Source organism: Haemaphysalis longicornis, unplaced genomic scaffold (genome assembly GCF_048455015.1).
Source record: "Haemaphysalis longicornis isolate Haplotype H1 unplaced genomic scaffold, Haemaphysalis longicornis Haplotype H1 scaffold_1, whole genome shotgun sequence".
In the NCBI taxonomy this organism is placed as follows: domain Eukaryota; kingdom Metazoa; phylum Arthropoda; class Arachnida; order Ixodida; family Ixodidae; genus Haemaphysalis; species Haemaphysalis longicornis.
Window position 1 is genome coordinate 474958530 of NW_027526203.1, and position 13911 is coordinate 474972440.

The 13911-nt window shown below is 47.9% G+C and overlaps 1 protein-coding gene across 3 annotated transcripts in view; it reads left to right on the forward strand.

Annotated features, from left to right (window-relative positions):
* LOC144156284 (AP-5 complex subunit beta-1-like) overlaps positions 1 to 13911 on the forward strand; it is an 88811-nt gene that overhangs the window by 34668 nt on the left and 40232 nt on the right. For 2 of the 3 annotated variants that reach the window (XM_077688231.1, XM_077688233.1), the window contains exons 12-14: positions 9065 to 9212; positions 13569 to 13695; positions 13760 to 13866. In XM_077688231.1, the coding sequence (XP_077544357.1) occupies positions 9065 to 9212; positions 13569 to 13695; positions 13760 to 13866 (382 nt within the window). The remainder of the gene's footprint in view (positions 1 to 9064; positions 9213 to 13568; positions 13696 to 13759; positions 13867 to 13911) is intronic. The other variant, XM_077688232.1, reaches the window with a different exon arrangement.

The following is a 13911-nucleotide window of genomic DNA, read 5'->3' on the forward strand; positions in this document are numbered from 1 at the left end:
TGTGCGCCTCCGTGCCACTTTGCACATCGGGCAGAGCCCACCTTGTCGACGGCTGCAAGGTTGGGGCACGGCCTGCTGTTGCCTGACTGTTTCGAGTTGGCGTGCTGATTCTGGGGCCTTCTGAAGTGCTGGGTCGGTGTCATTCTGTAGCTTGGCAGATAACTTCTTGTCACGAATAATTGGTCACGGACCAGCTGCTCCTGAAGGCTGCCACGCTTGCAATGCTGGGCCAGCACGTGAAGCGCCATTGCAAATTCTTCTTACACCCATGTGTTGAAGCGGGCTTGCTCATAGATCACGTTTCTTCGCTTCGTCTGTAGCTAGCTCTAATGTGCTGAAGATATCCTCACCCCCGTCCCCCATGATGTAGTGCAAGGCCTCTACGTGGTGTTCTTCCGGCTTCGCGCTTAGGCCTGACAATGTGCAGAAGCGTTACAAGCTTTTGCACCATTTGGGTCACTCAAGTGGCGAGAAGCAAAATGGGTTGGGAGGTTGGATAGTAAATGGCCACGTTCTGGGAGAAGCAACTGGAGGCCTCTCTGTTTTCCATGGCCCTGCTGAGGCAAAGGCCACCAAGGTCTAACTCATTGCGATCCATCATGTCTTGCTGGGTGCTGTCCATTTGACCATGGTCCTTGCAGGCTGGGTTTCTTGCAATGCTCACACTCAGCTTCTGACACCATGTTTTAAGGACGGTCGCAGGTGTGTGCCGTAAGCAAGAGGCAGACCTGAGTGCTCCGTGACACGCGTTTACAGTTAAACCTCGATGTAACAAACTTCAATGTAACGAAACCCTCGATGTAACGAACCACGGAATTTTTTGTAACTTCAAGTGTATGCACACCATGTATTTTCACCCTTTGTGTAACGAAGTCCCGTTTGCCGGAATTTCAATGTAACGAAGTTTCATGGAGAACGAGGCACGATATTTAAGTTGTAGAAGTAGATTTTGGGAGACGCAAGCGCCGAAATGGGGCCCCAATAAAACGCGAACGGCGACACGGGTCGCCCAATGCCGCGGATGCAGCCAGCCACGGAGTCTTTGATTAAGTCCCTTGCCTACAAACTGCGTGGCGTGCATACACGGCTGGCGCACTGTTTCTGTCGGAGCTTAATCGTCTACGGCTTAATCGGCATCAGCGTGAACCGCACGCAGCGTTTTCTCCCTGCAAAAACGCAAAACGCGCCCCGCAAGCCACAGGTGCGCTGACGCAGCCGCAGAGACCACTCGTGCGATGCGGGTAGCTCCAGCGACCGCTTCTAACCTCTCGCTGAAACGCAACTCGAGGGGCATATGAGAGGGGCGTGCGAGAAAAAAAGCGGATAACGTGGGCGAAATTTTCATTGTAAAACGTGACGCGCCGCTTACGAAAGCGCCCATCCGGTGGTAAGCCTAATCGCCACTGGTGTTGCCGCCGCCGCTGCTGCAAGCCGCCACTTTGCACTTCGTTCGAGTTCGCTCATGCTTGTTGGGTTTCGTCGTCCCAGCAAGCATTTGTGAATCTTTATGAGCCTTGCACGTGCGTTTTTTTTTTTTCACACCGGCGTCCGCGATTGCCAGGGTTGCCACTGAGTTTGGAGTGAATTTCGCCAGACGGCGAGCAAAAAGCCGCCGAACTAGCCATTTTTTCTTAAGATTTCGCCAAAAATGTCGCCACACCCGATATCTGCGGTAGCACCTAAAAATAAAAGCTTCTAATTTTGTATAATCTCTTAAAAATCAGCACTGTTCAAAACACTTACATTATATTGACATTTTTCAACGCCAGTCTCCTCGTGCGCTTCAAAATTCCTGGTTCTTCGACTAGCCTTTATATGGCGCGGCAAGGCTAGCCCAGTTATCATGGTAAACTTCTAGTACACTCTAATCATGGTCTTTAACGACGGTGCGGAGCACAAAACAGTATCAGTGCAACAAGTAGAAATACCATTGGTGGAACAGTACAAATATTTAGGAGTAGGGCTGAACGACAGCGAAGATTACACGCACGCGCATGAGGCTCACCTTAAGACGAAAGGAAGACGGAACGCGGCTATAATGAAGCATAGAGCCCTCAGGGGATACAGCAAATACGAAATGGTAAGGAGAGTCTGGAAAGGGGTCATGGTACTAGGATTAACTTTCGCAAATTCGGTTCTGTGCATGAAACCAGAGACCCAAGTGGGCCTAGAGGTAAATCAGAGGGCGGTAGCAGACTGGTCCTATTGGCCCACAAAAAAACTACAAATAAAGCAGTACAGGGCTGGTCGCCTTTCGAGGCGAGGGAGGTGCAGAGCAAGATAAAAGTTGAAAAGCGACTTCGTGACATGGAGGACGAAAAATGGTTCGCGAGGGTGTTTAAGTACCTGTATATGAGGAGCGTGGACACGCGGTGGAGACGGAGGACCAGGCAGTTGACCAAGCTGTACAGAAAGTCGGTAGGTGAAAGTGGGATTTACACAAAATTAAAAAGCAGGTAAAGGCAGCAGAGACGACAAAATGGGCACAGAGAATGGAAGCGAAAAAAAACCCCGGAGACTTATAAGGCAGAGAAACGGGAAATTAAGGAGGGATTCTATGGCAATACGAGAGGAAGTGCAATGCTCTTCTAGGCACGGGCGGGGTGCCTGAGAACCCAGGCATACACGGGTAGCTACAGGCAGCAGGATGAAACATGTGCATGCTGCGGCAGTGATAGGGAAACTATAGACCATATTGTCAGGGGCTGCACAGAGATACGACCACCGCGGGGTGAGGGGGAAATGACGCTGGCCAACGCCGACTGCGCTGGCGGAAGCTTTGGGATTTGGGGCGAGGGGGAACATCAACTTGAAGGTCATAGAGGTGACGAAGAGGCGACAGGAATAGTGGTGGAGGAAAAGTAGGGAAGGGATGAGTACGCAGGCGGAGTAATCGTGCGTATGAGAATTCAGAACAGCGAGGGGAGAAAAAAAGGGGGTGGGAGCGATAAGTTTAAGACAGGGAAGAGGGGAGATAAGAGGGAGGAAGCAAATCTATTAGGTTAGCTGGGAGTATGGCAGGTAAGCGTAATAAAACAGGCAAGTCGGTTGCAGACAACGGACGGCTTGATTCAAAGGGAGAGCCACTAATCATCATAATCATCATAAGTTATCATCATTAACTAAAGTTCCTTCATTGCTTCTAGCGAAAGCCTCTCCTAACTTTTTTCCTTTGTGACTGGGAAGGCTAGTACCGCAGGGTGTGGGGTAACGTAGCAACAGTTGCAGGAAAGGCTTAATTAATAATAATAATAAACATTAAGATAACCAAGCCGAGGCGCCACCTTTACCTTCAGCCATAGCATTATACAGTAGGCTATGGCTTAGCCGACGAAGGGTCTTTTCCAGCGACGTAGCATGTGATCGTTATCTTGCAAACACAGAAAAAAAGTCGGGGCTGCGCTTGGACGGATAAGTACCCAAAAGCGCGCTGAAAACTTAGTTAGCTGTAGTTCATTCCACAAGCTAGGTGCAGCACTGTGCAGGCTCCACTGTTGTCAACAGCCCACCACCTCAGGGCGCCTAAGTCACCGCGAAGGAAGCGACAAAAGGCGCCGTGGCCTTGGGCTTCCACTTGCTCAGAGGAGAGAGGGGAATGTCCGTTCTGGAACCTCTTCGAGGCGAGTTAGGCGCTCTCAGTGGATGCACTGTTGACAACAATGTAGCCTCCACAGTGCTGCACCGAGCTTGTGGTATGAACTATAGCTGCGCGGTGCCCCAGCCGCGGCGGCGAAAGATTTTCAAGGGAGCCGTGACAGCTGCGTACGTCCCGCTTTCTGCCCCCCGATGCTTACCCCTCAGGCGAAATGAGGCAAACAGCCCTTCGAATGCCGCTTTCTCGCTCCGGCCCGACGGCACAGCTTTGCACTGCCACCGAGACAGATGGATAAAGGGGAAGCGGATAAGGGGAGAGTGCTAAGCCGAAAATCGCCAGAAATTCGCCATGTCGCCATTGATAATTTTACGTCACCACGGGCCTCTCAAAGTCGCCAATTTGGCGAAAAGCAGCCACCAGTGGCAACCCTGGCGATTGCGTGCCAGCGGTGGGAAGTGACTCGCGCTGCGCGCAGCAGTGGGAGGAGCCTGACCAGTTTCGCCAATGGGGAGGCGCGCACCCTATGGCGGGAGCTTCGAAGCGCTCGGGGATGCCGGCTGGCTAGACGATAAGGCCGCCGCGAAGGATATTTGATGAGCGCTCTCGTAAGCGGTGCCAGAGTCCTTCAATGCTTTACTGGTCACGAAACTTCGGCTCTCGGTTCATATAGGGACCACGCGCGCCGCTACAGGCGCCACCTCCGCACGAAGGTCATCCAGCCGCCGCGCGTGCGGCGTATTGGCCAGCTCTTGGCGTGCAAACGCTCGCTGCTTTTGGTGTCTGCGCGCTGATTAACTGCGTTTTTTTTTTTCGTAGTAGTTAGCGATGAATAGTCCGGTTATTGTATTAATCACCTGCCTTCAATGGGGTTTTATTTTTCGAAGTAAGTTACCGTAAACTTCGGCCGCGAACGGCAACGGCTTCTGTGTGCTCTGGCACAAGCGCTGCGCCGTCGTGTTTACGGATTTTAAATCTATATTGCTTCTTTTCTTAAAACAAAGTTGTAAATACCACACATACGGTAGCTGTGTAGTCACGGACTGCTGCGGGCCTATCAATAATACAATAAAAAAACTGAAAGAAACCAAGTACGCGTCGTTCAGACTACGCTTAATTAATCCGTTGATTGCTCTGGAATGCACAGAACGCTAAAAGAGATAGCCCAATAGTATTGTCGTTTCGATGAGTGTGTACATACTTGAAAACATCTAAAAACGCTGCAGAAACGCGAAGGATCAAAACACGAAGAGATACAGGGTGTTTCAGCGAACACTTTCAAAAATTCTTAAAAATAGGCTCTTCGAGAAAAAAAGAAACCCTCTTCAGAAGGAGATTGCTAGCTGCGGCGGACGCCAGATATTATCAAGGGTGTGCACATTAGTTAGGTGGGTAATTAAACTCTACTAATGAACTTCTTAATTAGCGGAGTTTGGTGGTTGTTGTCAATGGTGATTTTGTGGCCCCAGAGAAGGCGATTTCATATCAGTTTTTAAAACAACGAAAAAGTCGCTGTTTAAAGCCCTGTAGCGTGAGGAAACCTGCCGTTGTTTTCTGCTCAAAAACAAAACTCGGCGCTGAAGGAGCGCTAAAAGTCTTGAGCGAACGCAACGTCGGCTGGTGACGTGTTTCAATGAATGTGGCGGCCAATTCGAAATGTAAGTGCAATTTCCCCTAGCTAGGAAGCCTCAGCAAGCAGCCACAGCCGCGAAAGCCCTCCTCGCCCAGCAAACAAACCTTTCCTTTGTCTGATGCGCTTTCTAACACGCAGCGATTATAAACGAACAGCAAATAAACCTAACGAAAAAAAAAAAGGAATGGATGGTGACGTTTCACATCTTGCACGTCTGGTAGCCGCGTCAGATGTGGTTGAGACAATAAAAAAAGAAAAGCAAAACTGTCGCCAACGCCCACTAGGACTCCCAAAACGGGCGGCCGTGTTGTGGGCAATGGCTAGCTTCTTTCTTGCGCCTACCAACGAAACAAAAGATAACACTAGCCGTGGTATAAGGTGAGCGTTGATCATTGAAGAAATACAAGAGGCGATGGAGTTGATATCAGGTGATTCCCTAGCGTGGGGAATCACCAGAGCCTTTTTGAATTGGGTGACACAGTCACTCTAACACGTCATCAGCGGATGTTGCGTTTGCACTAGACTTCTGGCGCACCATGTGCGCTGCGTTTCGGTTTCATGGGGGAAAAAAACTTGATTTTTGCGGGCTGCAGGGCTCTGCAGAGTGCATTTTTCTTTGCTTTAAAAACTGGTCCGTTATCGTCGTCTCCGTGGCTACAAACTCGCCATTGGCAATAACCGCCAAACTTCGCTAATTAAAAAGTTCATTACAGAGTTTTAGTTAATAAACTATGTAATTCGCATGTTTCTCATAACTGCTGACGTCCGCCGAACCTGAAAAGCCTACCTTCAGGAATTTTTGAAAGTGTTCACTGAAACACCCTGTATATGTTGCACCGTGTGTCCTTCCGCTTCCACGCTTTGCAATCCTTGCAAAAACAGAAAGCGAAAAGAGAACAATGAAAATATTTTTATAACACGCAACAAAAAATTTCAATGTTGCGAAGGGAAACAAAAGCGCTTGGTCCAGCGTACAAAAATTTATTTTTTCGCGCTGCGATGTGCAGCACACGGAGGAAACAGAATATTGCCACGTAGCCAAGAACGACGCAAAGCTTTTCTGAACGCAGCGAACTAGCGATCTCCTGCACTACAAAAGACTAGAATGAAACACAAACGTCGAAGAAGCAGTCCGCAGTGTGACGTGAACAGATGAACGTCGATAAAGTGAGTTGCGCGGGGTTTGCTATGCATGCATTACTCTTGGAACGTTATTAATTTCAGATCCATGGAAATGGGATCGAATACATTGTCGGAGAAACAAAAAATCAAGTTAGCGACAAGGTGGCACCCTTTCATTGCCCGACGGGACTTACGACAAAAAGAGCAAACGGGCGCTCTGGTTGAAACGGCAGATAAGAAACCGGAATCGGCCACGCGCGGTTACAAAACAAACAAAACGAACCCTAAGAGATAATTCGCGGAAATATGAAAAGTAAAACCACAAGGACGTCCCAAAGCTTTTTTACACGCGAGCCTGAGCGCAAGGTACTAATACAAGTTTGCAAACAGGCAATGAAGCACCGCTACAACCTGACTGATATACACAAACCCGGCTTTAAGTTAGCCTTGTACAATTCTAGGTCCAGGATGCTCTCAAAAGGGTACATTGCTTTTTCCATTCTCACACACAGTGCATTTCCACACACTGTCGCACACTTATAATCGAAGCTGAAATCTCCCGTTGCTTGCCTTGGAATGGCGCCCCTCCATTTGTCACACAGCTGCCCGTCGCTCGGTCAAAAGAACAAGGAAACATTTTCTGTGGTATCGTTGTACAAGGAACGACATCCCGGGACGCAACTCATGTTCGACATTGTCGTTGCACTACTTAAGTCGCATCACAAGAGCGCGATATGCACGTTACATTTTTTTCCCGCACAAAACAAACACAACTCGTCGCGGCTCCGCCGTTCGAGCCAGCGCAACGCTGCCCGAGGAGTGACCTCAGTGAGAGGGTGGCGCCACCACGCGGCGGCCAAACGCAGCATATGAAGCTCTCCCATTGAGTTACGGAGCAGTTTCGTGACCAGTAAAGCATTGAAGGACTCTGGCGGCGCGTATGACGTTTTACAGTGAAAATTTCGCCCACGTTATCCGCTTTTTTTCTCGCATACCCCTCTCGTTTGCCCCTCGAGTTGCGTTTCAGCGAGCGGTTAGAATCGGTCGCTGGAGCTACCCGCATCGCGCGGGTGGTCTCCGCGGCTGCGTCAGCACGCCTGTGGCTTGCGGGGCGCGTTTTTTCGGGAAGAAAACGCTCCATGCGGATCACGCTGATGCCCGCGTAGACGATTAAGCACCGATAGAAACAGAAACAGTGCGCCGGCCGTGTATGCGCGCCACGTTTTCTTTTTCAGGAAACGCTTCACGGGATGAACACTTCATTATAGCCGCGAATTTCAATGTAGCGAAATTTCAATGTAACGAAGTAAATTACGAATTTTACCGACTTCGTTACATCGAGGTTTAACTGTATTCCCAGAGCAAGCTGTGTTCCGAAACTCTCTCGTGCTGGCTAGAGGGTGCGACCAGTTCACGTGCATTTTCCTCGCTGTTGTTGTGAATGCCACATGATATTGGCGGTTGGCCATAAAGCAGTTCCCACATACATTTATTTTAGGCCTACTTGTTCCTGCCGCAGTGTTTCTTTAAAAAATGGCTGATGATTATTATACTCCCTAATGCGAAATTTGTGCACAGCACAAACTGCAGTCTTCTTGGTCACGGCGCATAGCTGCTGCGTCTCAGGAAGGGATCGTGTGATCAGCAAATGCACGACGGTGCGCACTACTCAGCCGTTATCTCGCAGTGTGTCGCTGCCGTGCAGAAGTTAAATAACAATCTACATGAATATTTGTGCTTGTGTATTTTTGGTACGCTCTATCAGAATTTGAGCTGGGAAAAATTTTTAGATCGTGATGCATCTACTTAATGCAGGGGTGGAAGTGCTGTGCCACTTGCACCACACTGCACCAATCAGGTGTTCTTGATTTTGAAATGATCTTCTCTTGTGTTTCTTGAGCAATGTCAAAAATGCTGACTTTGCATGAGAACAATTGGGTGGTGGTGTGAGAAAGTGGCCATGAGGGAGTAAATCACACTTGAGTGGGATGTGCAGCTCGAGAGTGGGAGCTGAGTGTGTGCTGTCGTCAGCAGTGCAAGAGGGAACTTCTGGGGAAGCTGTGGTCTGCCTGTTCACACCAAAGGTACAAACGGTTCAAGTAATTTGCAGTAACAAGTTGATCAGTGTCACTTCAAAGCACGTAAGCAGATGAATTTTTAGCTGTTATACTGGACGATAAGCTTGCATTTATTCCCCACTATAAAAAAAAACAGCAAAATAAATGCATAGAAACAACACGCTCCTGCCCCATCAGTCATATGACATGATAAGACGTGCGTTTTGCATCTCTTTTTAAGGTTTATTGAGGTTGTGCATGGACCGCACAATTGTTGTTAATGCATGAAAATCTGCATTAGGAATGCCAGACCCAGTTCTACTCCTTGGGTTTTTCATCCAATGCTCTCCGGGCGAGCTCCATCCAAAGCTTGTGTGTCTTAGGAGACCAGCAGGTGTACACAGCCCTGATGTATGCGCTGAAGGTGACATCCGTGATAAGTCATCCATTTCTTCATGAAGGATGGCCCATGCATCCAAGTTGTGGCAGGTCACAAACCATCACTGGCGCGGGGCTCAACTGTTATAACTCTTTGTAGGTGAGGCATGCCAAAGGCTATGAATGTTGGTCAGGGCCACAAATATGTTTTGTTGCTGTGGGAATTTCGCTGCCCTTGCTAATTGAGGTTTTTGAGTGGCCCATTTAAACTGGCTGTCGTAGCACCCTGAGCCAAGTGGTGCTGACGGAAGCTGTGGAGACCGTGACTGAGCAAAGCTGGGACCACTGCCTGGAAGGCAGTGCACTGGAGAGCTGCCTGCTCGTGCTCGGGGCTGCGGTGCAAAAGCCGGGCAACCTGTGTCGACCAAAGGTTTGCACTGGCATCCACATTCTTGGCGTGGCTTCCTCAGGGGCACTTCCAAAAGGGGCCTCGTCTAATGCCTTTGAAAATTCCAGCAGCAATGCTAAAAGCCACGCTTAAAGGGGGATAAAAGGGGCCGTGGGCACAACACACAGTTTAGTTTTACTATTGAAAAGATTTAGCATTTTATAGTAACTTCAGCGCTTGTCTAGTAGCAAACATTGCTTTATTTGCTGAGAAGTTTACAATTTATGCTGAAATTTCAGTTACGCTTGGCAGAAAACAATGCTTTATTCACTGAGAAAAAAAAAAATTTAACTCTCCTGCTGCCTGCATCACATGTTTTGCGACATCAGCAGTGATGTGTTAGAGCAGTGTTTCTTAACAATGAGTGCTCCGGGGATCCCTTTAGGGCTTGCAACCGGGGCGGTGGACCCCATGATGTCGAACGATTTGCACTCACAGCTTAAGTGCCCCGCATACTTACTCAATTCCCGCTTTTTATGTCTTACTTTTATGCTCATGCAAGTAACGTTGCCAAGCAGTTCGCTCTTGCAGCTAAAAGTCGCCCAGCCTTTTGTGTGTCTGGCTTTTTCGCATAGCTGAAACGTTGTGCAAAAAGCCAACGTTAAAACATGGGCTACGCGGAGGAATTAATTGTGGAAGTCGTGTAGCCGAGCCACCTTTGTGCACTTCCAGCGAGGTTTAGCACAAAGGAGGAATGAGTGGTAGGCCCGTGGGCGGAGCGTCGCGGACCCTTGAAATGGCCCTCATGTGATGAGAACCACTGTAGAGGGAGGCTCCTAAAACAGAGAAGCCGCAATCCAGTAGGGACCCCATGGCATATTGCAAACACGCTTGGTTACTGTCGGCCACGGAGTAAGAACAAGACAGGAGGGGAATGGCGCTTCCTGGGGGGGCCAGATAACATCACAAGTGCTTGGCCTGTGTTCAGCTAGCAGCATCGGTCGCGGGGGAAGAAACTGCACGGCCGCCAGGATCGCCATTTCCCTGCGCTGCCCGGGAATAAATTGTGGCCTCTATCATTTCATGCATCGGGTGCCGCTAACCTCTCCTTCGCTGTTGCAGCTACGAAGCTTTGCTGGTTTTCATTGGGACACTATTTGGTCGATTGCCCATGCTTGCCGCAATGGACCATTTCCCCTCCTGTATATATATTCTTGCTCCGTGCTGTCGGCCTTCCTAGGTTGAAGAGCAATTCTGCTCCATCTAAGACACCAAAAGCTGTTCTAGGGGCCTTAGCTCCACTGGCCACCGCTTCCATGCTAAGTTTATTTTTGTTGGGACCTGTATGTGCTGCATCTTGTTACAGTTCAGTTACTGTTTTGTGAAACATTGGGTATGACATGACAAACAGGGTCGCATAAGTGCCAGTGTTGCCCATGCCAATTGACTGCTGTCGTGTCGCACATGCCCAGCACGCCAAAAAATTGTACACAGGATGGCAATGCTCAAAGCGTTGGTCACCGGTGGCTTTGCACGGGGTATGTGTACGGTGACATGTTTGTTCAGAACTTGTTATTTACCCCACCTAATCTCACTGCTGTATAAAGAGAACATGCTCTAAATTTCAAGCACAAAAGCTCATTTTGCAAGCTCATAATTCCTGTTTAATTCACATTTACTTTTGTCATCCTCAGATCGTACAAGCGGATCATGATGCGTCATAAGCTGGGGATTTGCATCCCTGTTCTCTAGTTTCCTCATTATCTAGCTTCTTTGAGTGGAGTTCGTGCTAAAGGGGGCGCGAGTTATTCTAACGAGGCTATCTTTGGAATGAATGAAACTAAAGGGAGGCGCGCAGACGGGTGCTACATTGTGCTGCATGCAACTGTTGTTCGTGTAGTGCATCCGGGATGTCATTACATAGGAAGCATATTGTGGTGAGCTGAGAGATTTGTTTTTTGTGTGTGTGTTCATTTTGGCGGAAGGTTCATGCGTGAGCATTTTTTAACGCAGTGGACGTACATTTGAGGCAAAAGTATGCGTGCCTAACAGATGTTAGCAGTGTTGAAGAAAATAAAAGTTGTGCTGAGGATAGTATTTATCGTGTTCCCGAGAACTGAGTGATGTGAGGCACCAGCCACACTGGTTGTGTGACCATCGCACAGGGCTGTCTTTCTTGGCGGAGCAGCTTCCTAAAAGGGAGGCACAGCTTAGCTAGTGCGTGCAAGCTGAGAGGAGTCCACTGTTTGGAGGATTTAGCAACACTGGGCACTTTTGCAGCTGTAAAAATGACGGTGGGATGATGCTTGCAAAGTGCAGTGTCAACTCACATTCTAATGTGGCTGCGTTAAAACGTATTCCGTCGTGGCATGCCACCAGCAACTTCATTTGGCTCTTCTGCATGGGGAAGCTTCTAGCCGCAGCTTGAAAATGACATTTGGCTGCGATCAGCTCTAGGGCAGCCTAAATGGCATCATCGCTCAGTGCGTGAAAATGTGTGGGATAGTTCGGGCGATTTGAAAAAAAGATTAAAGGCCTTTTGAGTGAGGCAGAATTTCTGGAAGATGATTGCTCCTGTGCAGTAGGGCTGGCTCAGAAGTTCAATTGCATTTGTGTAACTGCAGCAAGTTGATGTACAGCTTTGGCAATTCACTAACAAGCAAAAAATTTGGTGTCGTTTTACGGGCTGAATTTGAGAGGGATGCGAAGCAGGGTGCCGCCTCATCGTCCTTTCAGAAACTTCGGTGTTCAGCATATTGCTGGAAATTTTACACCCCTGTAGCTGAAATTTTTAAGGTGTATTAAAAGGGAACGGGGCAAGTAAAATTATTTTTTTTATTTATGAACCTAAATTGAGTCAAATTAGGAGAATTTATGTAACTAACCATTTTAACAACAAAACTGAAATCTGTTTAAAGATACCTTCTATGCTTTTTAAGTTCGAAGACTAATTACCTGAAAGTTGAATTCAGCATAGTTAACTAATTAGGCAAGAAGGCAATAAGATTTTTGTCAGTGTGGTCAGAAATGTCTGTTCTGTGCAAGGAAGCTATTAGATTATTGCGTTGTATCCTTTAGGCATAAAAAAAAAATCTTCCTTTTAAAATCAGGAATACCAAGTAGTTTCAGGTCAAAAAGAAAGTGAAACTTCTGTCTTTCTTTTTGGATACATAAAGAAAATAAAGCAATAATCTAAGAGCTTCCTTGCACAGAATAGACCATCCTGATCACGGTGACATAAAAATGTTTAGTTCTTGCCTAATTAGTTAATTAATCTTGGGGCAACTTTGTGAAGGTAATCAGTCTGCTAACTGAAAAAGTTTAGAAGATATTTTAAAACTGGTTAAAGTTTTGTTGTTAGGTTAGTTAAGTACATAAATTCTCCTAATTTGACTAAATTTGGTCCATAAGTAACAAAAATAGTTTTGACTGACTAAAAGTTAATTTTTTTGTTTTAACAAACCCTTAAATTATTCAAAATGTGAAAACAGAACGATATGCATAATACACATGGCCAGAAATATTTCTGGCAGAAATATTGAATTTTCTTCCATCAAGAAGATGACTAGTGAGCATATGCTCACTAGTTATCTTCTTGATGGAAGAAAATTCGATATTTCTAGTTCTGTTTTTTCTGTTACTTGAAAGGCTGTGTGTAAAGCGTGCATGCCGAGTGCAATATCCTGCTGCATGGTAGTAGTGCAATACGTGTGCACAGGCGTACCAGGAGAACTGTACAGGGGCAAGCATGCACTGCAAGACGGGAAGAGGGTCCCGCTGCCAACTTGGTCCAATGGACAGACAGAAGCACAGCAGCTTTTGAGGCTTGTGCAAAAATTATGCATAAAACGAAAAAGGGGGTTGCGCTAGAAGTTTTTAGAGGTGAATTCTGCACAAGTGGACAACCGGTTATGCATAGAACACTGCCAGCGTCCGTCCCCTCCAGGGGTGGCAGAGTGAAGGGGAATCTTGACACTCTGGCAGCAAGGGCTGGCTGTGTTACGCTTTCTGATTATATGCCAGGCAATGTCCCCTATTTGTAAGGGAGCCACTGGATTTGCTCGTGGGGGGCTCTTTTACATGTAAACCGGTGTTGTGCTGTGTTAGCCTAGTGATGTGCATAGTTGAAAAGAAGTGCCTGAATAAATTGTCCAGCTCAAGGTTTTGTGGCTGCTTACCAAAGTGAGTGTACACGGGCAGGTGTGTCAGGATTCTGAATTCGTGCTGGCTAAGCTAAGCAGTGAAAAATGGCAGCTAGAAGGGCTTGACTGTATTTGATTGGGCTTGTAGTAATGAGAAGTACATACGTGTTACAGTTTCCAACTTGCCGAATGACACAAATAGTTGGAGCTTTTACAGGAAACCCTCTGAGTGCCACTGATCGTGATCACCTTGCAGCAGCTGTACCATTTCATCCAGCGGCTGGTGGGCAGCCGGGGCCACCTTTCCTGGACCCTGGGCAACCAGCTCGTCGATCTCTGCTGCTGCGTCGTGCTGCACCAGGGGGACCACTCAATCAGCTCAGGCAAGCACTGGAACTGGAGGTCTGCTGCTGGTGCCACCAGTCCCAGCTTCCCTGCACATTTCAGACCTGTGCACGATGCTCTCATACCTGATGGCCTCTTCGGAAGACGTCGATGTCAAGAGCCGGGCCAAGCTCCTGTATGCGGCCCTGTCTGTTCTGTCCGAGTCCAAGGTGCGTGGCTGTATGTGGCAGCAGGGCCACATTCTCCTGGGTTCT